Raw genomic sequence first — 24,889 nt, 5'->3', positions numbered from 1 at the left:
GCAGGTCACTTCGCTGGATTTCTGGGGAAGAAGACATTGGTGTGCAGGGATGAGATCGGGTATGTTGCATATGTATGTATTGTTGTGCTTGGATGAGCTACTTTGTGGGTAAATTGGTGGGCTTTTTTTTGTGTTCGGTCTGAGTTTGTTGGAAATTGAAGGATGGAAATGGGCCAAAGAGATAGTCAATTTACTTCAGTAAATGATCCATTTAATTGGAATTGTGGCCAATTGAATTTATTTAGAATATTTGTCTAGTAATTAAATAAGACTAATTAATATAATTAACTAACGAGCTTCTTAATCTCAATGAAATAAAATAATAAACTTAATTAAACTTTAAATGACTCAAAATTTGAACCATAATTTAAACGAAGCTAATTTAATGAACTACTTACGTAAAACGTGAAATCTTTTGTGATGGCTTTCGAATATTTATAAAATGTACTAATTATAGACATAACTATAAAGACATATTTTTTATTTTAAAAAATTATAAAATTGATAAAAATTACATAAAAATAACTTGAAAATATTTTGGATTTCATAAAACTAATTAATTCAAAGTTATATCCATCCCTTTTAAAATAAACTAATTTAATAAAATATATATAAAAAAAGAAATCATTTTTGAGATGATTTTCTAATATTCATAAAATTTAGTAAATATATACAACATATATTATTTTAAAATTATAATAATGACAAATTTTGTTCAAACTAACTCGCAAACTATTTTAAATTTTATAAAAATTAATTATTTTAAATCGTTTGGAATTTAAGAAGCTCGATGATTAATTTAAATTGTGGAGGGCCAAAATTGGGTGTCAACAAGGATTATCAACAGTAGTTTTTCGAACAGAAGCTCCTCGAACATGATCATCTTGAGAAGCTAGAGATGGAGAAGATGAAGCTCGAACAGATGAAGAAGCTTGAACAGGAACAACAGAAGGAGCTTTTAGAATAGGATCATCAACAAGAGCTTTCGAACATAAGCTTTTCCAATCCAAGTTTTTCAAACAAGAGCTCGAATAGAAGAAGAAGCTCGATCAGTAGCTTCTTGAACTGTGTCATCTGGAGGTAAATTCGAATCCTGATCCAAATCAGAATCTGAACCCAAATCCGAAAGATTTGTATCTGGATCTGGATTCCTAAATATAAAAAAAATATATAAATATATTATACATTATGCATACCAGCATAAATAAAAAATATATAATAAAAATAATAATTCAAAACTTACTCAGATTTCATTGAACGAATCATCTCGACCAAATCCCTCATTGCTTGAATATCGATTAGCTTAGTACGGATCCACCACTTTAAATCCCTGGAGTTAGTCTCATGTCTATCTTTTATTACTAACATCAACAAATCATCACCATAGTGTTGTATCATCAAATCGAAAGTGGTTGAGTCAAAGTATTCTTGAAAGATGCAAGGGTTTTCACATCGGCCGTCTTTCCCCATTACTACTACTCTACACAGTTCGTAAATCAACGTCATTGCTTCAAAATTTTGAAACCCTAATCGGTTTGGGACGAAAGGAATTGATAAATCGATAGAGAGACCTTTTTGTTTTTGTATAGAAACCCATGTAGTTTAGAAAATTAACAATTGACCCATATACCTTTTATTTTAATTATTATTACTTTTTACTTTCCTATTTCATATTCGATTAGTCGTATTAAAATTTAATTAATCGTGATAACAATTAATATCACATAAAATTCTATTGAGAAAAGAAAAGGATTCTTATTAAAAGATTCTAAACCCGAGATCTCTTCATTAAAAATAAAACAATATCATCCACTAAACAATATCTTTTTATGATTAACTTATACGGGTACGTTGGACTTAAAATCTTTTTTCCAGAGTGTTCCTTATAAATGGACGGAGAGCGAATAAAGTTTCATATTAATGTTAACACCTTTGAGTACATTCAAAACTTACATAAGATATAATGATCTTTTGAAAGAAAAAAAATCATGTAAAATTTAACTTTGAAACTAATAATATCATATTGTATATTAAAAATATTTTTAAAGTGATTCGACCTAATAATTGATATTAGAGCCCACATTCAACACGATAAATAATATGGAAATGGCAGCGCGATAAAATGTAAGGCTCGATTACGCATTCTACAAAACAGCACAATATCATATAACACAACTTAAAAGTAATATTTCATTCTAATAAAAAATACATGATACAACAAGATATAAGAAGTTCTTTGAACAAAATTAAAGGGTTCCATTTTATTTATTTTATGAGGAATTATTTGAATAATATAATCACCTTCTACCCCTTGATCTACCAAAGAAGTAACAAGCAATAGCTATTAGAATCAAGGCCTAATTCATCGGTGGCTACATAAAGTTGGCACAAATTTTCACTTAGACACCTTAACTATACTTTGTTCATTCTAGACACCTCATGTCATGTCTCATTGTGTCAGTTTGAGACTTTTTGCTGACATGACATAGTGAGTGAGATACACTTACTACCAGTGCGTGAAAAACTTATTTAACTCATTTTTATTTTATTTTTTTCCTCATTTTTAACCACCATCTCCGAAAACTTAAACTCCTTCTATGAAGAAGTAGATTTGATGGTGCTAATTAGTTGAAACAAAATCAACCAACATTATAGTATATCAAACTATAATTAATTTGATTTATGAAAAAACATAAAACCAATAGAGAAAAATGAGAAAGATTGAACAAGAGAATCTTGCGTCTTAAGTGAAGAACTAATCATAAACTTGAAAGAAAGAATTTCACCGAGAAAACGATTTGGGTGGGGGAGAGGTGGGGGTTCGGGTGGTGGGGGAAGATGATTTGGATGGGGGAGGGGTTTGGGGATCGGATCGGGTGCTGGAGTCAATCGATGACAGAAAAGATTGCCTAATGCCTTATCTCTTCTAGAAAGAGTTCTATCCCTAGGTTTGAATTCCTTCAGGAGATAACCAATAATAATAATAATAATAATAATAATAATAACAACAACAACAACAACAATAATAATAATAACAATAAGAATAATAATAATAATAATAATAATAATAATAATAGCAATAATAATAATAATAATAATAATAATAATTAAAAATATATATATATATAATAATAATAATAAAAAATAATAATAATAATAATAATAATATATTCTTCTAGTATAATGAAGATGAATATATAGCATATCTGGTGTGTGTTCAATTGAAAATTGTGTTAAGTAATTAAATTTACAAATTCATAGATCAATCTAAAATCTTGTATTAAAATTTTTGTCTCTACTTTTAGCTAAAATCTAAATATAATTTACAAAGCATCTTGCAACCTTTTTAGCACTCATCTTATCTTTATATAACAAAAAAAAAAGTTAAAATTATTATTTTTATTGATAAGTTTAAAAGATTTAAAAATCTATAAATTAATTAATAAATAAAGTTTAGATGAAGTGGGAGAGAAATAGGAGAGTAGACTACGTGCATTTAGTTGATATGTAATTTCTTAGTTTTTTTTAATTAATAAATTATTATTTTTTAAAAAGTCTGAAAATTATTAATAATATATAACTATTAGTATTTATTATTTATCAAATTAAAATTAATATTTCTTGGAGATAATTTAAAAAAAAATACAAAAAATTTGATAATTATTTTAATGATGACATGTGACATATTTTGTAAAATACAGATTTATAATATTTTCAATTTATTCTTTTTAAGAAATGATAATTTGAAAACATTTTGTTGATGACATATTTTTCTTATTTACAAAATACTAATTTGAAACATTTATTTTGTCTTTCCTATTGTATAAGTAGAAGATTAATATATATATATATATATATATATATATATATATATATATAGGGAATTTTAGGGATGATTTAGGTTAGTTCTTTTTTTTATCTTTAACTTATTTTTAAAAAAATATTTTACCTACATTTTTTTAACTATTCCTTTATTATAGTTTTATTTTTTCTTCTTTTTTCGTAATTGTTTTTATTGTTTATATGTTTTTTATCCGTTTATACTTTGTTATAAAACTATCAAGTGACTTGATATTAGATTGACACTTAGAAGAGAATAACCATTTTATAATTTTTTGAAATCATCATTACTAATTATAATAATATTTTTGTTTAATGTTATGTGCATAACTTTTGAATATTATCAACCGGAAAAATGATTTTCGCACATTATTGTTAATACATTATAGAATTATTATAATAACTACACCACAAATTGAGATCAAAATATTTTAATTTCAAAATTATTAACCATATATAAAAAATTCAGTATACATTATTTTGATGTTAAGATTAATAAGAATAGTTGCAAATTATCTTGTCACTATAAAGAATGTTGTGGAGATTAATAAGGATAGTTAAAAAAAAAAAAAAAGGAAAGTTAATAAGGACTACGCATGTTTTTAATTTCTTAGTATTTTTGTAATTAATAAATTGTTTTTTTTTTTTTGAAAATCTGCAAATATTAATAATATATAACTATCAATTTTTGGTTTTGGCAGTTTTATGTGACAGTTTTGATATAATTATTTATCAAATTAAAATTATATTATTTTGGAGATACTTTTTTAAACAAATATCCAAACTGAAAATTATATAAATATTTTAATAATTTTTTTGTATAAATTTTTTGTCATCTTTTGCATGTATTTTATTTTCCTTTGTGATACACTGATACTGTAATTAGCTTTTCATTTTTATTGTGCCATTTAAAACTTAAAATATCAGACTAAAATTTGTGAATTGAGTTCGTATGAAGTGTAAACAATATTTTTTTTAATCATTATTTTGTACATCTTCTAGCAATATTTTTAAGATTAATTAAAATAAATATTATCATTTGATATTTCTTCTACTTTTATTTCATTTTGTCTATTTTTTATATTACATATTATGATACGATTTTTTTTAATTATACTGCATATAAATTATGACTTATTTGGTTTAGCTTTTGTGTATATTAAAATATTTTGTTAGAAAAATATTATTAAAAACAAAATATCCCTTTCTCTAATACTAACAATTTGGTTTAGATTTTGTGTATATTAAAATACTTTTTTAGAAAAATATTATTACACGAAAACTATTCTTTTCTCTAATACTAACAAAGTACCTTTTTGAATAAATTAACATTGTGTTTGTAGGGAGAATATGCAAATTTTAGTTTTTAAAATAGAAACATTACTTGAACTATCAGTCAGGAAGATTTTTTTTATTAAAAAATATTTCTTTTTAAAGTGGAGAAAAATAAAATTACTTGACATTGTTATAAATTTGAAAGTAGATGCAGGAAGAAATTTAAGTATTGTCATATCACATATATTTTAATGGTATCCAATCATCTTTTCGTTATTTATTTATTAATTTGATCTACATGCATATTTCAAAATAATGAATATTTGTAGGGAGAATATGCAAATTTTAGTTTTTAAAATAGAAACATTACTTGAACTATCATTCCGGAAGACTTTTTTAATTAAAAATCACTATTTCATATATATTAAAAACTATTTATTTCAAGTGGAGAAAAATAAAATTACTTGACATTGTTATAAATTTAAAAGTAGATGCAGAAAGAAATTTAAGTATTGTCATATCACATATATTTCAATGGTATCTAATCATATTTTTATTATTTATTTATTAATTTGATATGCATGCATATTTCAAAATAATGAATACATTTTTCTGCCAACAAAAGAAAAAGATAATAGCCAATTAGCCATATATAAGTTAATATACCAATAATTTTATTTTATTTTAAAAAAAAATAACATATATGACACAACACAATATTTTATTTACACAAATAGTAAATAATATCAAATAAAAACACTCTTGTATATTCATGGTCATTCCTTAAGTTATTTGATAATTTTATTTATATTTCAAATATTCATTACGTATTTAGGAGAAATTCATATTTATTGCATCTATAAAAGCTTCGTATTCCTCCTTTACATATGTGACGTTGGAACAAGAAGAAGAAGAAGAAGATGGGATACAATTGCAAGATGGACAAATTAAATTTAGCACCCTTAGAATATCTTTCAAAAGATTGATTTTTTTTCTTAATTTATTATATGATTTTAAGATGGGATATAATTTGTGCCATGCCAATATAAATTATCCAATGAATTTATCCCTGCAAAAACATGAAAAACAAATCAATCAGATATTAAGTTTCATCAAATAGAGTCAATTCATTGTGAAATCATCATAAATTATTTATCACTTATTTAAAGAACAAAGAAAAGGAGTAGCCATTATTTTAAGCAAAAACAAAAACTTAAAAAAAAATCCAATTATCTTTTGCTAATATAGCAATACCAAACAGAAGGAGTGAAAAAGTCAATCGACTGTCTGGATATACGCAAAACGTAACTTTGAAGTATAAAATTCAAGTGACTATTAGAATAATCATATTTTTTACGGAATGCTCGGATTAATTTTCTATCACAATCTTCATAATTCTCGCAAATAACCTAAAATTCATAGTATTTAAACCTGATCAAGTGATTCATCAATATATGCCGCTCGTTTGATAGTACCATGAAATAAGTTTCTTCTCTTAATGCCGAATAAGAATACTCTTGGATTGCACTTTATTTTTTGCTATTTTCTCTCTTGTTCTCTCATCAGTTCTCCACAAATATCAGAAGGTGAGGATATATATATTTAATGTTGAGATTGACAAAGTAAGTTGTAACCACCTTATTTTAAAAAAAAAAATCAATTTTTGAATTTAAAATTTTGATTATTTTTTGTTGTTTTATTGATAAATTTAAACAGTTAAAAGTCTGCAAATTAATTGACGTGGGGAGAGGAAAGTGGGCTACGTGTTGCAGTAACTGAAGTTAAAGTTAATTTTTTATTAATAAGTTTATGATTTTAAAAATCTGAAAACGGAATACACATGTTTTGGCAATTTTATTTGACAATTATTTTGTATTATTTTTTAAAACCTAATAATGTAGTTTATTTTATTTTGGCTTAGTATTAGATTTTTTTTTAACAACTCCCCATATTTCTCTTGTTGCACAATCCACCTATCTTAAATTTTCATTTGAAATCAATAAAAACAATTTATTAATATTGATTTTTTAAAAATAAAAAATTGTGAATATTAAATGATAACTAATAACTATTTATTAATTAATCTAAATATGTATTACTATTTGGATGAATGGAAAATGTTTCCATTATGTACAGTTTTCCGTTCTTTTTCTTTTCTTTTAATTTTAATTAATTTTAAGAATTAAAAATGTTGTTTTTTCTGGTTTAGACATGTGTCATTCTAATTATTGACATGTGTGTATATTTATTTATTTAATTAATTAATTATCAATAAAAATACAACGGAAAAAAAAAGAATGAAGAAACAGAGACGGAGAAAAGAAGGTGAAAATACTTTCCAATTTCAATCTTGAGAGAGTCTGAGTTGCAGGAGACAAAGATGAAAATTCACAATTGAAAGAGCTTTCTTCAAATGAGTTGTGTTGTACCGTACATAAATTTATTTTCTTATCCAATCAAATTAGGCCAGAAAGGGCCCAATATGAGAGGGGTTCCACCGTAATGGCTTTTGTACAATGATAAAGATGTTGTGTTAGTCCTTTTCTTGTTCACTTATCAATAATAAATCGTTATATAACAACAATTTTAAGCAACAATCAAATTATAGTAGTTGAAGTAACAATAACAAGTCACATGAATGTTCGTTCACATAGAAAACATATGGAGATTTGACCTATTGATCATCATAACAAAAACACTTGATCTTTAAAACATCACAGGGCAGTTTAGAAGCCAAATCCAAACATTGTTTGTTGGAGTTCCAGGAAGTGGAATGGGAAAAAAATCAAAGGGAAAAGAACATACATATATGAGACTAAAGATCCATCTGCTATTACAACAAAAATGACGGAGAAAAAGAATGCATATCATATCAACTTCGAGTGTAATAAACAATAAAAATAAGTTTTGAGCTATACATACTATTTTTCTTCCTTGTTTAGTTCCCTTTGCCTTCATCTTCATTCAAGATACGATTGCGGAAATCATTGACCATGAGAGGAAGCCCCTCTTGCAACGATATTTTTGGTTCCCAGTTTAGTAGCTCCTTTGCTTTGCTAATATCAGGTTTCCTCTTGTGAGGATCATCCGCGGTGTTGGCTTTGAACTCAATAGTGGCACTCGGATCAATCACTTCTTTCACCACCTGTTCATTACATGTTTCATGCTCTAAGATAAACCACATGAAGTAAACATATTAACAATTTGATTTTTTTTTTACATTACACATTCCATCAACTGTAATTTTATTTGAAGAGTTGGTGCACACCTCAACCATTCCACCAAGTACCGAGATTTTTATTTATCAATGAGCAACATTCACCACTACAAATAGTATTTGTAGACATGTATACGTGCATGACTTACCCCAGCAAGCTCCAACATGGTGAATTCTCCTGGATTTCCCAAGTTGAAAGGGCCAATGTGCTCACCCTCCATGAGGGCCACCAATCCATCAACCTTTCATCAAAACAAAGTTAACTATCTTTAATATGTTCAGAATTCAATACAAAGAAGCCTATCTTATAGATATCAAGATTCCCTATCAAGTTTATATAGTGAAGTTTTTGAATAACACATCGATCAATCAATCAACCAACCAAATCTTAGTCACAACTTAGTGGGATCGACTATATGAGTCTACCTTGTTCATTCTGCTTGATTTAGGTCAATTTTATTCTAATACTAAATAATATGTCTTTTAAGAAAACATATGGGTTTTGCAAACTAGAAGTTCTTTAAATCTCACATTTTATCATACACACATACAACTCTCCAATCACAATAAATAAGAAACAGAAAAAGCTTTTGACAAACGTTCGAGCTATTGTAAGTGTAAGAACGAACTTAATCTCAAAAACTATCTGGAATGGCCTACATGAATTATTTTCTTCCAATGTGTGCTTCAGTTAGAAGAGTCCACGTTAGTTTTGATAGATCGTAAGCCTGCTGAGACAAGTCCCACGACGCGATTTTAGGTCTATCTCATTCCCCTTTCTTTCTTATTTTTTGATAACCAAGAAATCCGTCTGTGACCCGCCCTTTGGATCAATCACAGCCTTCTAAACTCGGTGGATAATGGGCCCGCCCCTCTACCCTTCTCCACTTAAATACCGGGCTTCGCTTTGCATGGTGTGGGGCTTGAACCTGCGACCTAAGCCACAAATCCTCCACCTTTTGCCACTTGAGCTAGGCCTTGGGGGGCTATCTCATTCCCCTTTTGTTGCCTCCAATTATCATATAGTCATATCTACTGACCAAGCATATAGTATGCATGATAAGCCAAACCGTCTCAGGCGAACTTCGGTCATTTTATCCTTCGTGTATGCAACTTTCACCAAATGTGGAGTGTTATTATTTCAAATCTTATCCAATCTTGAACTGCATTTCTATCTTAAGCATTTGACATTTATCTTGTGGATATTGGAGTTTAGAGGTCCAGCATTTGCTCTAATATAACATTGCTTTTAAGCTCAACATTTCACTCCCATAACATCGCTGGCCTTTTATTTTGATTGTGTGTTACATATGCAACTATTGTGCCATTTTCTGCGATCACTGCGCCTAGATATACAATCTGCATTTAGGCACCAAACCTCATATATCTCACTTCACCTTTATTTTTTCTAGTGAAGCTGAAGTTACATTATTCTACATTGTATATTCTCTAGAGTTAACTTTATAGTTTCATTCACAGGATATTCCATCTCGAAACAACCCCTTTATATTTAGTAAGCATCATATCAAGTTGGGAGGATCATTCAAAACATTTTTAGGATTTTGACTAGTATTTCCCAAACATATGATTAAAGACCATCTCTCATCCAAAGAATATTTGCCACGATTTATTTATTTTATTACCATGGTGTCTAGGCCAGTATGCACACACCTCGACTAATTCCATGGTTCCACTTCCCACCACCAATTATATGGGATACCAGCCACCTCCCACCGGCAACAGGTACCAGGTAACTCCGTCCACCAAGGCTAGAACATATGAGAAGAAATCACCTAGTCCTTTGTCTCTGCTGGAATTTGAGCCTGAGATCTCATGGTGCGCAACCCACTTCATTAACCACTAGGTAACATCCTTGGGTGCCCACTAAGATTTGAAGTGCATTAACCACTAAGATTTTGAAGTTCATTGGTAGGGAGAACATACATCTTTTAAAATCTAGCAACACATTATCTCTATTCACTGAACTTCAAATTTTTGAGGAAGAGACTCCATAAAGTTGACCTCTAGCCCAGTTTTAGAATTTTACTTCACAGTATTGTGATGCAAACTTAACAGAAAACAAGATGTTTAGAGCTAGAAAAGGAAGTAGGTTCCATTAAGGAGAGCATAGCGAGTTGCTCATAACATGGATTACAACTTCTACAGTTATTTGTCATCTAAACGACTGGAAGCTTTTCCTATGAAATTCAAAACACAGGCAATATACATTTAGGTCTTAAAGAACTCAAGGCTAGTTTCACTACCATCCGTACCACCAATGAACAAATCACTTCAAGAAACTAACACCTGCTATAGGCTATAGCAAACCTTGACCACCTTCAACCAATAACATCTATTGCCATCTGATGTCCATATATACATAGGTAAAAATAACATGCTAAGGCAGAGATGGGGAATGAGGAAGAGAACTCATTAAGATGAAGTACCAGATCAGAGACAAATTGAAAACTTCGAGTTTGCTTTCCATCACCATATACTGTCATCGGTTGCTTGCGGATGGCCTGCAAACATGGTTTTAGAATAATAACAAATACCAAAACAAGCTCAAGTTAAACTAAATGATATCTCGGGCTAATAGAACAAACCTGGGCAACAAAGTTGCTGACAACACGTCCATCATCTAGACACATACGAGGTCCATATGTATTGAAAATCCGAGCAATACGAACCTGCATACAAAGATTCTGAGCTGTAAAATTCTAGGTAATCCATGTGAAACATGCAAGTGGACGTTACCACTTACTATACCACTTAAAACTCTGTTTGACTTTTGCAAGTGGAAAGGGGGAGAGCAAAATACATAATTTGAAATCATACTGAATCTAATTGAAAAGAAAGAAATGACTTGCTACTTCGCTGTCTATATTCCATGCTCTCTCATCATCATAATATTCTGGAGTTTGTTCAACTTCTCGAAATCAAGAACTAGCAACAAAATAGGTTTCAAGTTGAACTTTCCAAATTTTCCTAGAGAAACACTACAATTAATTTGGATGGATAGCTACACACCTTCATTTTATATCATAAATGCTAGCAAGCATATCACATCTTAACATATGATTCTGATTTAAGTGTAGGCAGCTTCTTAGGACCTAGTTTTAGAATAAGCCATTTTACCTGTACGTATTACTTCCCTCCAACTTGAACTTTTCATTAAAGAAAGTACCATTCATCATAGAAAAATTTTACACCATATTCATCATAGAAAAATTTATCTTCTGTTACTGATACATACACGTTTACTAGAGTTGTAGAGTGGGCTCACAGAGTAGTACAAAGGTTGCTGAGTTAGTTATTATTACTGTGTAGAGGGGACTGTTGTTTAGTCCCTTATAGTTTTGTTATTACTTTATTTAGTTGCATTCAAGTCTTTTTCAGTCTTTGGGTATATTAGCTGTAACGAGATTTGGGAAAAGTATGAAGGAAAGCATTAGCTATTTGCTTCTTCGCATTTTCTTTTCTCTTCTTAGCTGTTAATTCTTTGAATTTCCTTATGAATCTGCATCACTTGCCATTGCTTTCTATGTTTCAAGAATGTTTCTGCTCAATCTCAAGAAGGGAATTAAATAACTACTCCTGCTCCCCAAATACTAAGTTCAGACATTTCTAACGGAATAAAAGGGTCACTTAATCTCCTCATTATAGGTATATACAACCTCTAGTATTCAAAACCTGGTCATTATAATGCTTTGTGGGCATAAAAGCATAAAAAATAGAGGTGAAGAGGAGATAATAACATGCATTCTACTATTCTAGTAAATCACCAAAAGTAAAGTAATTCATAGTGCATTTTCACACAGCATTTCAGGCGAAAGAGGCTGCATTTAGTTTTTACAGCACACAACTAAGCAGATAATTTTGCACAGAAGCACTGAGCTCCATCACATGTTATACTTATTTCTAAAAAGGCAAATCTTCATTACCTCGACATTTGCACCCCGATGGTAATCCATAGTCAAGGTTTCCGCAGTCCGCTTTCCCTCGTCATAGCAGCTCCTAACACCTAGGTGTTTCAAAACGCTCAAAAATCATTAAAAATCAGCTCAAAAAATACTTTTTATTGTTTCAAAAAAAGGAAAAAAGAGAACAGGATTTGTTAGTTGTTGCCCACCTATTGGATTCACATGACCCCAATATGTTTCCTTTTGAGGATGCTCAAGCGGATCACCATAAACCTCACTTGTACTAGTAAGCAAGAACTTAGCGCCAATTCTCTTGGCAAGCCCCAACATGTTAAGGGTGCCCATCACATTTGTCTTGTAATCACAGTTAAGGATCTCAAATGAATCGAAATCCAACAAACTAGTCAAAGAACTCTCATTTCCATAGCATTAACTAATGAAACCAAAAGAGATATTTATACATAAAGCCAATAAATTTAATTACAATTAGCCAATACATGATCTAGAAATTGAACTACCAGTTCTGACAGGATTATACAAATTAAATAAGCAAATCAACAAGCATTCATTTCCTTTATTGCTCGGACTCTTCAAATATGCCTCTGGGTGCGTGTCGGATCCATCAAAAGTAGTGCATTTTTAGAGGATCCAGCATGGGTGCAGCAGCATTTTTGGAGAGTTCGAGCAACATAGCAGTCAAGTCAGTAAGATTGAACTAAGTATCATGTAGGCACAGACATACACAAAAACAAAAGAGGTGTTTATACATAAATCTGATGAATCTGAAAAATAAGACAAGAAATGATTTAAGTAAAAAAGGATATAATAGTTTTGACAGGATTATACTTGTAGTGAACTGGAGAAGCAGGACAAGCCAAATGGTAAATCTGATCCACTTCCAACAAAATAGGCTCAACAACATCATGCCTAATAAGCTCAAATCTTGGATTCCCAAAATGATGTTTCACATTTTCTTTCCTACCAGTAAAGAAATTATCAATCACAATAACATCATCACCTCTCTTAATTAACTTATCCACTAAATGACTCCCCACAAATCCAGCACCACCAGTCACCACAATCCTCATCCTTTTCCTCCCAACCCCAACTGGCACCCTCCCAGTACCTCCATTTACCCTAAAGCTGAAATCTTTATCATTATATGAAGACAATGTTGACAAAGATTCATGATTTAAAGCATTATATGATCTGGGTATTGAAGAATGTGGTTCAGAAGACGTGCTAAGATGAGAAAGACTGGGTTGAATGATGAAAAAAGTTGAACCAATTAGAATACCAACAAGAATGAACAAAAGTCTTTGTTCTTTGAGGAGATAATTGATGGATCTGGGAAGAGATCTGTTTGGGTATTTCAAGGTCTTTGGTGAGTATGGTTGGGAATTGGGTAATTCCTCATCTCTTCTACTTGACTGTTTGTGCAATTTCATAGCTTTTGCAAATCAAGAATGATCTATATGGGAAATGGGGTGATGGTAAAGTGGAAAAAGATTCAAGATTTGTAACTGTAAGTTTGTGTATTTGTATGATTTTTGAGTGTTTTAAGGTCAAAGAATTGTTTGATTATTAATGTAAGAAGATGAAAATGATGTTGCAGAGAATTTGAAGAGTCAGTGATGATCATTCATGAGAGACAAAGAAAGAGCAACAGCCAATAGCTTATTAAATGGATTGGGCTCCCTTCCACATGGATTTAAGTCCAATTTCATATGTAGGCCCAATTGGGAAGATGAGTTTTATTTGTTTCCGACCCGATATCCATATTGGGGCCCAATAATCGAGTCGTGCCAAAACTCTTACTTTTGGAGTGAAGTGCTCCCTACCATATTAAATGAATCTCAAGTCTAACTCAACTTCAAAATCTAACTCAGAGAGGAACCGGACAGTGTCGGGTGAGTGGATGTGATGAAAGTCTTGGTTTTCCATATGCCAAATGGAACTTCTTTATCATGTTTCTATTCTTAAATCTCTAGTTAAGAATGGAAGAGTACTCATTTTGCGTGTCAAATAATCATACTCTTTGAGTAAAGTGCTCCAAATTATGTTAAATGATGGATTTTGGATCTAATTCAACTTAGAATCTAGCTCAAAGAGGGCTAGAACAGTGTTGGATGTGTGGAGATGATGAAAGTCGTGGGCTTCATTTTCATGATTCTACTCTGAAATCTCTAACTAAAAACTTTAGAGTAATTATCACCTCATCATAATCTGGTTGATTTTATGTTAATGTCCCTCTTTAGACCACTATTTAAATTTGGTCCCTATTTTTAAAAAATTTACATGTAGCCCTTCGAGAATTGTTCTTTCGGATAACAATAGACTTGCGTCTACTATTTGTCTATATATTATTCAATTTTAGATACAAAACACTATTAGTGCCTAAATTTTGTAATAACTTACAAAAAATTTTAGATTATAATCTAATGAGTTTTCATAATTTTTCAGTTTGCTCTAAATATATTTTTAAATAGTTTTGTACAAAATAAATAGGGAAAATTATGGATGATAACAAACATTTAGCATATATTAGGTACTATAGGTATAGTTTAAGAAAATTGTAATTCGCGATTATAGTTTCTCAAATTCTTGTTGTTCCCCTAATTTGTATAATTCGCTTGATTTGTATAAATTCAATATTTCTATAGTTCGATTCCTGATTGTAAAATCCAAAATTTGTATATGCTTACCCTAACAATTTGTATACGATTTATGAAAACTTCATAATAAATTACCCAGTTTGTATATTGCTAGCAAAATATACAAACGGATTTCTGAAAAATTTCTAAATGTATAAATATAGAATTTGTATATTTGCAAGCGAAATATACAAACGGATAAAAATAAACCGCAAGCTCCATAGCAAACGAGACTATAACTATGAAGCGCAATTATCAAAACTATAGCTATAAAGCTTTATTATGTCTATTATGTTTGTTATTTCTAAAATTTTCTCTAAATAAATATTAGAGTTATCTTTTCAAAATGGGCCATTTTGGGCTAATCTAATGATTGTATTTTGAGTTAGTTAGAAATTTATAAATGGCAAGAGCCAGGAAGTGGAAACCATCAAGCCTCCTTTGCTTCTCTCTAAAGATAAATAATTAAACAAAAAAACATGTGAAAAAAGTCTTGCATCGAGGCTTAATAATGATAAATTTGTTTTTGGGTCTTATTTATTTACACTTACATAAAATATCAGATTTAATAAGTTTGATTGTTTTTTTTTTTAATATATAAATTTTAATCATTCAAATCTTAACTATTAAGTGCATATTTTTTAATGTTACAAACTTACAATCACTTAATGAGCTCAAATAATTAAGATATAGAACAAATTTTATCAACATTAAGATGTTCATTTAAATGATTTCTATAAAGATTTACTGATTTCGTCCATTCACAGCTATGGTCATCACCCATATATTATCAATTGCTGCTACAACTACATATCACCCACAATCACTTTAGTTGTTATTCCCTACCATTAGTCGTTACCATCAATATTCACTATTTACAATCATCATCACTAACTATCAATCGTTACAATAACAATTAATATAATTTATTATCAATAATCATCATCATTAGTTATTACTATCATCCACCACAGCTAACACCACCATTATATCATCAACTTCTACTGTTAGTTATTACACACAATAACATCGTTAGTCAACATCTTCCTAAATCAACATGTACAACCATCATTCTTAATAAAAAAATATATTTTATTTTGGATACAATATAAGATTAATTTAGTATTTTATACATTTATATATTCGAACGCCTTAATCGTAGATGAAAAACTTAAAAACGACCACAGTGGGAGTCGAACCCACGACCTTCTGATCCGAAGTCAGACGCGCTAATCCACTGCGCTATGCGGTCGAATTGCTATTCAAACCTTACATAAAATATTAAAATACTTTAATATAATTCTCTCAACATTTTAGCATTGGTATATTTTTGTTTCCAAATTTGATTTGATATCTCTATCCTAATAAATATATTTATGCTAAAGGAAATATTGATAAAAAAAGATTAAATGAATATATACGATACTTGAACATTATGGATTTGAGTTTGAAAACCTTACTATAACTTATTTGTAACAGATATATACAAAGTTCAGATCAAAACTACTTGATTAGAATGAAATGATCATAATTAAATTGTGCATTCGCCTCCTGGATCAAAATATTTTAATTGAGATTGAGACTATAAAATTTATTAAGACAAGGATAGTATCAATGGCATATGCAGAATAATTTGTGAAATTGAGTCGACATCCGAATAAGTGAACAAATAAACAAATCAAAGATGAAACTTGATACTCTCTCCGTTTCAAATTAATTAAATTGTTGAGATATTTTTCATTTTTCAAATTAACTTAATTGTTCAATTTTCAAGACTACTTTTAGAATGTTCTTCCAATTTTACCCTTCACTAGTTAGTATTGGAATTAGTTATTAATTAATATTTAGTTATTTTAATCATAAATTTGATAATAATTAATAAGGATAAAAATGGAAAGTTACACCTAATTTATGTCTTAATCTTCTTTTTTTAAAGGGTGTAAAACACCTCAACAATTCAATTAATTTGACATGAAGGGAGTAATATTAAGAAAAATAATAGTTTTATAAGCATATTATTACAACACCATTGAACAAGTTTTCATTACTTAAAAAATACCCCTCCATTTTAAAATAAGTGAATTGTAAAAGCATTTTTCATAGTACTAATGATAACATCATTAGAAATATTCCCTTTGTTTATTTTTAAGGAAAATTACTGAAATACACGTCTTATGTTTCCTTATTTCTAATATTCCCTTCTATTTCTAAAAACCTCTAAAATATATCCCTTATTTCTCTCCTAATTCTAAATTATTTTATAATGTATTCGAACTAGTTTTTAATGTATCCGAACTAGTATTTAATGTATCCGAACTAGTATTTAATGTATCCGAACTAGTTTTAATATATCCGAGCTAGTTTTTAATGTATCCGAGCTACATATTATGTATCCGGTTTATTTTATAATGTATTCGAGCTACATATTATGTATCCGATTTGTTTTACTTTTTCAGGGATTAATGTAATGGCAAACTAAATAGGGATAAATTGTAATTTCATATTAAAACTATGTGATTCCTAAAATTTATACTTGTTTTTATTTGTTGATCAGTATTGATTTGATACACTTTTTAAGGAATAATAAATAGATTAATATATTTATCGTCTCATCCTTTCAACATAATAAATTCAATGCTTTGAAAAAAATATTAAAAAATGACTATATTAATAATGAAAATAAACTAAAAACTACGTGATAAATTATCCGAGGACTATAGTTAATTCTTACGGTCTCTTGGAGTTATAATTCCCATTCCACGATAACGATGTTTTAGACTTTATGTTATAATCCCTTTTTTATTAAGACAACAAAACAGACCCATTATGCTCACCAATATTTGCATTATTTATCAATGAATTCATTACGTACCATTAATATATAATAATTCATCTTCCAGTAATTTCAAATATATATGTCTAAGGTTGTTTGATTGGACTTCCTAACAATTAAAAGTGACAATAGATATTCCTTTCGAGTCAAGGAAATAATTCAAATTCAAATCGACAAACGATTGAGTGAACTGATGTATAAAAATCAACCAGTTAATTAGTCTTACAATTACCTTCTTTCTTTCACACACTGTATCAGAAACAAATTTATTCTTGAACTAGCGGCGCTGATCATGTTCATTTGTTCCGTCTTAGGCATACAAAGTGGTGTTTGAGTACTCTCATGTTGATTAATTATTAAGGTATTAGCTTCTTATATGCGATCTTTGCATAATGATTTTACGAGGTAATTTTAGGATTGAATTAAACATATAGTTCGTCTTTTTCACTTTAAAAATGAGAGTACAATTACAAACCCTAATGAGAAAGGAAAGAAAAGAACAAGAATTAAAAATGCAAATGTTACTTTCAAGAAAATGAAAAATGTAGCACATCATTGATCAATTATTTTTTGTTGTTATTTGTTATAATAAACCATATCATTAAAGAAAATGTTGAATATAGAATATAGATATATTGTATGTTGATATTTGAACATAGGGTAGCCAGTAAAATAATTCAACTATGGTCCAATATTGCCTTTTTAAGTTTTGACCAATCACTTTCTATATATTGTCGTGGTTTATGTTTACGTATATTACTTTGCTTTCCTTTTTTCTTGCTTATTTTCAAGATTTTTGAAAATCTAGCTAAAATTAAATTCAATAATTTTCCAAACCACTAATTATTTGCATTATTTGTCAATGTTCATGACGCACAATTTAATAAATAATATATATTAGTTCATCACTTTCAAATGGATTCGAAATATTCGTCAGATTACGTCGTTTGATTGCTTAGTTCCTATCAATTAAAAGAGGATGGTTGATTTCTATGGTAAAAGGAGTATTCAGAATTTCGAGATGATGGTTGTATTATTACAAAAAAGTGGATCTAAGATATAAATTTGATCGGTTTAGGTTCTTATCACTAGAATCATTAAAATTATAGGTCGAAATTAATTCTTATCTATTCAAATAGTGTATATATATATATATATTGAGATCAACTGAACCCATTGATTGTATGTTATATTAATTAGTACTACTAGTTTTAATATACACATTAATTAAATAAAAAAAATTAGGGATAAGGGTTTGAAAAATACTCCAACATTGGTCGGATTTGTTGTTGCGATACTAAACTTTCATGAGGACCTATTACCTCCCTAGACTATTTAATACCGTATTTTTTTACCCCCTGAACTATTTAATAGTGTATTTTAAATGTATATATGTGCTCACGTGGACATATTACTATTTATAATTTTGCATTATTTTTTATGTCCACGTGGATAAATATATATGTTTAAAATACGGTATTAAATAGTCTAGGAAGGTAATAGATCCTCATGAAAGTTTAGTATCGCAACAACAAATTCGACCAAAGTTGGATATTTTTCAGACCCTTATCCCAAAAAATTACTACAAATTTTTAATTAGGAATTTCCAATGTGACAAACTTGAAAATTTTGAAAGTAATGCCAATAACCACTTGGGGGGGGGGGGGGGGTGTTACCCAATTTGAGCTAGGAAAATAAAACTAGATAGCTATAAGATTAAATTTTTAACGTCACTTAGAGAGATGCACTCAATCATCATTGCATTTTATGATACTTCGAATGTGAATTCATGACATATATTTAAATATTTTTTTTATAAATATAACACTACTATATATAACTCTCTGGAAAAAAATCATAGATTCATGTGAACCTGGTGACCTCTTCCTACAAAGCCCTGCCTCTTGTACCAATGAGGAAAATTTAAATCGACAGATGACTGAGTAGAGTATGTTGATAGGAAGATGCAAGGACATTAAGAATATGTCTCGAAGAAAAAGAAAACTATTTTAAGTTTTTAATATGCTAGAATCTCAGGTTGACTTTAGGTGAATTTCACATCACAAGCTAATTGCTACTATTTATTTTGAAATTTTATTTTAGATTCAAGATTCATTTTTTTTTATATATAGTATCAGAAACAAACTCTTTTTCTTTATTTATATTTATCTAATATTGCGCTCCCATATTTATATTATACGTTATACGCTTGAAATATTTAGTCTTGAACGTGTAGAGAGGTGTTCAAGTTTTACATTAGTTAAGCGTACAACTATTCATGTTTTCATATATATGATTTTGAATAATCTTCGCCTAATTAACTTTTGATTTAAACTTGGAGCTTAAATTCGTTTTCACAATTATAGATACAGGAATTAATAAGAAAGGACAGAACATAATTTAGGAAATTTTTGTTTATAACCACATAAAGAAATTCATGTCATACAATTACTAATTAGTTTTATGTGAACGCAGAGTGCACATGAAATCTTCGATGAAAAAAATGTGTTTTGGACTAATTAGTTATAAGGCGTCACAATCATCAAATATATTTTAAGTAATCTCAGAATATAAACCACAAATTCATTTAAAGCGGAGAGAATTAAAAAACTAAATAGACCAATTTTATCCTTGATGTGAATTTCACATCGCGAGATAATTGTTATATATATTATAATTTTTAAATTCAAGATTTACCTTTTTTACATAATATCATAAACAAGTTCTTTTTTTTATTTATTTAATATTGCGCTCCCATGTTTATATATATATTATACATTGTTATTTATATGTACGCTTGAAATATTTGATCTTGAACATACAGAAGTGTTCAAGTCTTACATTAGTTAAGTGTAAAAGAATCTTCACCTAATTAACTTTTGATTTAGAATTAGAACTTAAATTCATTTTCACATGTATATACATACGAATTAATTATAAAAAAGGACAGAACATAATTTAGGAATTTTTTGTTTATAACCACAAAAAGAACTTTATGTCGAGTATATCACTTGGCTCCCCCCCCCCCCCTCCCCCCCCCAAAAAAAAAGGGAAAAAAGAGAGAGTTTTTCCAGTAATTCAATTGAGACAATTAACTCCCCATATTCATGGACTCCTATATATTTGAAAAGGGAAATCAAACACAATAATTTGCTTTGGATATATATATATATATATATATATATATATATATATTAATTAATTAAGTATAGTTTTTATGTAAACAACTAAACTTGAAACTTTCGATGAAAAAATATGCTTCGGACTAATTAGTTACTCCATTACCTTTTCCATCCATTTCGTTAAGTGCACGTCTAAATTAGAGACATGTGTCATATTTAAAGTTTAAAGGTCAAGATTATATTATATTAACAAATATCATAATCATAGTTAAGTCAACTAATTTTAAAAAACTACTCTCCAAATTAGGTAAGAATTACAATATATTCCATACAAAATTTGATATTTATTAATATCTTTAATTTCATTTTATATTTTTAATTTACAATTTAATATGTAAATACAAAAATATAATATGAAATTAATGATTATAACTCAAAAGTCACACAACTATTGATATTTTACTTAGAAAGTCACTCAACTATTAATATTTCGCTTAAAAAGTCACCCAATCAATTTAAATATATATTTTACATTAAATTTTGTTGAAATCTAATTTTATTTTAAACTATTTTTATAAGAAATATGAAGATATCTATTTTATTTATCTTACTAATCCACTCCAATTATTTAATTATATTTTTTTTTGAAAAACGTACTGTAGCAATAGACAAAAAAAATCATTTTCCGTTCTAGCAATTGTTTAGTAGAATTAAATAAGCTGAAAAATGATCCAAAAAAAAGGAGAACATTGGAATTGATCAGAAGTAATCAAAAGAACGCATAATAGCAATCTTTTATCATTTAAAAATAATTAGTTTAAAACTAAAAATTTACAATTTAATATTTAAATACAAAAATATAATATGAAATTAATGATATTAATAAATATCAAATTTGGTATAGAATATATTGTAATCCTTACCAAATTTGGAGAGTAGTTTTCTAAAATTAGTTGACTTAACTATGGTTATGATATTTGTTCATATGATATAATCTTAACCTTTAAACTTTAAATATGACACATGTCTCTAATCTAGACGTGCACTTGACGAAATGGAGAGAAGAGGATAATGGAGGGGAGCCGGATCCGTTTGAAAAGTGTCTTATTCGTAATATTATGTTTATTTCAAGTCTTAATAAATGTTCCTTCGGGGACATCCGATAAAATTGGAACAATACAGAAAAAATTAGCATGACTCCTGCCATCATGCGTAAGGATGACACACACAAATCGAAAAATAGTCCAATTTTATATATATATTTTTAAAAGTCTTAATAAATTAAGTCCATGGCCTATTTTGGGTGCTGTACTTTCCTCTCTCTCAAATTTCTAAGTCTATAAATTCATGCATGCACGCACTTTGATTCCTCAAATGTAGCATGTTCACATTTAAGTATCAATATTGTATAAATTTTAGGATCTGCTTCTGAATATTCAAACAGTTCGAAGTACTATCCTAATAAATTAAACTGTTTTCATACCTTATCTCAGATTTTAGTCAAGATGTGTTATTTTATGTCTCAAACAAAAATCTAATGGCTTTCTTTAAAAGTTAAGTACCTAGTCTATTTTTGGATGCTCATATATATATATAATTTTATTTTAGTTTTTTTTTTAAAAAAAAAAACAAGAATAGATTTTTTTATGGACTGATAAGAAGAAAAACTGCTCGAATAGTAAGCACTCTTCACCTCAAACTCTACAGTTATGGATTTACGTCATTAAGGGAGAAAAATGATCGAAGTTCCTATGGAAAGGTGAAAAAAGTATAATGGACCTGAAAATAGTTAAATGCTAATAGATGACTCATATATCAGCCCCCAAACTAATTTCAGATCGAGTGATATAATATATGATCCAACAATTCTTTTACCAAGAAAAGGTAAAAAAAAAAAAAAACTCCCAAACAAACTAAAAATAGTTTAAAATTCTCCTCATTTTGCCTATTGAACTTCAATTGGCCTTAATACTAATTTTGGGTTAAAAATTAAATTTTACACTGTTACTTGTAATCTTTTTGTACTATCAAGTCATTTCTGCCCATTATAATAAATAATATATTTTATATTTAAAATTCAAAATCTAAATAAATTTACCTATTGATATATGTCATTTGAATGACTCAATGGTGTATAAAATTTAATTATCACATATATAATTCATCACAATTTTATTAGTGCACCAATCAATTGACAGTAATTAAAATAAAGCTATAAAGAAGGAAAAATTTTGATCACCGTATTAATATTTTTTTTTTATTAGGACATCCATTTCATTTTCAATAAAAAGGAAGAAGTCCAATGAGATATAGGACCTAGTGTTTTTAACAAAGTAGCACTTGATCAACCATATTTTTTCTAAGTCTATAAATGCATGAAGTTATATATGATTTCCCTCAAATTGCATCATATATCCTTATCAAAGACTTTAGAGAAATATATATTACAATATAATGAATTGATCTGCTTTTTAAGAATGTTCAAATATATATTATTATCAACTTTCTTCTCTCTTTTATCAAAAGTTACAAGTAGCATTAAAATAACATAAATAGAGGCGGAGCCAAGTAGGATCGAGAAGGATATTCAGTCACATTTTTTATAATAAAAAATTATATTATTTATATATAATTAAAATTATTTTAATATATATTGTAGATATTAAATCCATTTAACCTCATATTATATTTATTTGTTCATACTTTAAATTTCTAAATAAAAAATCTGATTTTACCGCTAATTAAATAAATCTTCATAGTTTAATACTAGGAAATAACTTATCCATTAATTTGTGGAGATGACACATCTCTTTTCTTATGCTACTTATAAATCAACCAACTTTTCTGGAATGGAGATCAGATCAACACGGTTTCAAAGACAAGATCAAAAGAAATTAAAGGAGGGAATATAATATTACTCCTCCGTTTCAATTTGTTTTGTCCTATTTTCATTTAAAAAGAACATTGTTTTCCTTTTTTTTAGAGCTCTTTAATTTTAGCTTTTCACATAACATGTTTAAGATCACAACATTAAATTATAGGGAAAATGACGTAATTACACGATTTGAATTAATTACAAAAATCCTCGTTTTCCTTCTCTTTCTTAACATCCGGATACATCACTTCACCTTGATACATTACAACTTTGTTTACGTACAATTTATCTGGTACACATGTTATTGTTGACATAACCCCAATTATTTCAAACCTAAATAAGTTGGAATCTGATTTATAGTTATGTATCTGATACATAACTTATATATCTAATACATAAGGTATGTATCGTTTCTATATATCGGACAAAGGAGCAATGTATCCGCAAAAAATCTGAGATTAATGTAATTTGGAAAACATTCAAAATATGATGTAATTAGTGTCGGTAATTTAGGTCATTTTTCACTGATCCGCCCAACCCGCCCATTAAATATGGGTTGAGAGAGTAATTTTTAAATATAGGTAATATTTGGGCTTATATCCATATTTAACCTATTTAAATATGGATATTTTATGGATAAACTACATGTCATATATGGGTATGAAGTGTTTTTGTATATTTCTGCTAGTGTGTTGAAAAGAAAGGAAATTGATGTAATTGTATAATAGTTTATGTAAGTTGCTTACTGATAATACTTGTTTCTTTTGTTACTTTTTTTTTTTTTTTTTTTTACATTATACTTGTACTTTGCTAAGTGATTTTCTTTATTTTGGGGTCCATTTTAATCAACTAAAGCATGGAGAGCAGAGCACATGCATTAACTATAGAGTGGAAACAGAGTTATGAAACTGTTTCAACTCAAATGGGTATAACTAGTATTTTATTCAATCCATATTTTATTCATATTAAAATGAATTGGTTGAATTGTAATCCATTTTTAACCCATTCAAATTTTACCCAATCCGTCCATTTACCATTACTAGATGTAATTAATATCCAAATTATTGGAGTTTGTGTACTTTATATGTCAAGAACAAATAAATTGCAATGAAGGGGTAAATAATAGTCCTAATGAACAAAGAAGAAGGGA

The 24,889-nt window shown here is 28.6% G+C and overlaps 1 protein-coding gene, 1 non-coding gene and 1 pseudogene across 2 annotated transcripts; 1 reads left to right on the top strand and 2 right to left on the bottom strand.

Annotated features, from left to right (window-relative positions):
• Positions 1-7,903: 7,903 nt before the first annotated feature.
• LOC125833400 (UDP-glucuronic acid decarboxylase 1) lies at positions 7,904-13,880 on the bottom strand. The gene is made up of 7 exons (XM_049512540.1): positions 13,075-13,880; positions 12,465-12,607; positions 12,277-12,356; positions 10,939-11,022; positions 10,780-10,854; positions 8,482-8,574; positions 7,904-8,260 (listed from the first exon to the last, which is right to left on the bottom strand). Exons 1-7 carry the CDS (start codon positions 13,701-13,703, stop codon positions 8,054-8,056), a joined length of 1,311 nt encoding a protein of 436 aa, XP_049368497.1. The 5' UTR covers positions 13,704-13,880; the 3' UTR covers positions 7,904-8,053.
• Positions 13,881-16,087: 2,207 nt separating this feature from the next.
• On the bottom strand, positions 16,088-16,161 carry TRNAR-UCG (transfer RNA arginine (anticodon UCG)). Its single transcript has one exon. It is a non-coding gene; the product is annotated as a tRNA-Arg (tRNA).
• A 5,846-nt stretch (positions 16,162-22,007) lies between these two features.
• On the top strand, positions 22,008-22,118 carry LOC125833480 (U6 spliceosomal RNA; annotated as a pseudogene).
• Positions 22,119-24,889: the final 2,771 nt, after the last annotated feature.

This window comes from Solanum verrucosum, unplaced genomic scaffold, assembly GCF_900185275.1.
Source record: "Solanum verrucosum unplaced genomic scaffold, falcon-dt-bn FXZP01000142.1, whole genome shotgun sequence".
In the NCBI taxonomy this organism is placed as follows: Eukaryota; Viridiplantae; Streptophyta; class Magnoliopsida; order Solanales; family Solanaceae; genus Solanum; species Solanum verrucosum.
Note: the sequence above shows the minus strand (reverse complement) of the source record. Positions and strands in the feature narration are given on the sequence as shown.

What these genes read in the sequence shown, in the direction of transcription:
- LOC125833400 (XM_049512540.1), bottom strand. Translation starts at nt 13,703, where the DNA reads ATGAAATTGCACAAACAGTCAAGTAGAAGAGATGAGGAATTACCCAAT. An exon ending in TCAGCAACTTTGTTGCCCAG is followed by an intron (nt 10,855 to 10,938) that starts GTTTGTTCTATT and finishes CCATGTTTGCAG; the next exon opens with GCCATCCGCAAGCAACCGAT. An exon ending in CCATGTTGGAGCTTGCTGGG is followed by an intron (nt 8,261 to 8,481) that starts GTAAGTCATGCA and finishes TGTAATGAACAG; the next exon opens with GTGGTGAAAGAAGTGATTGA.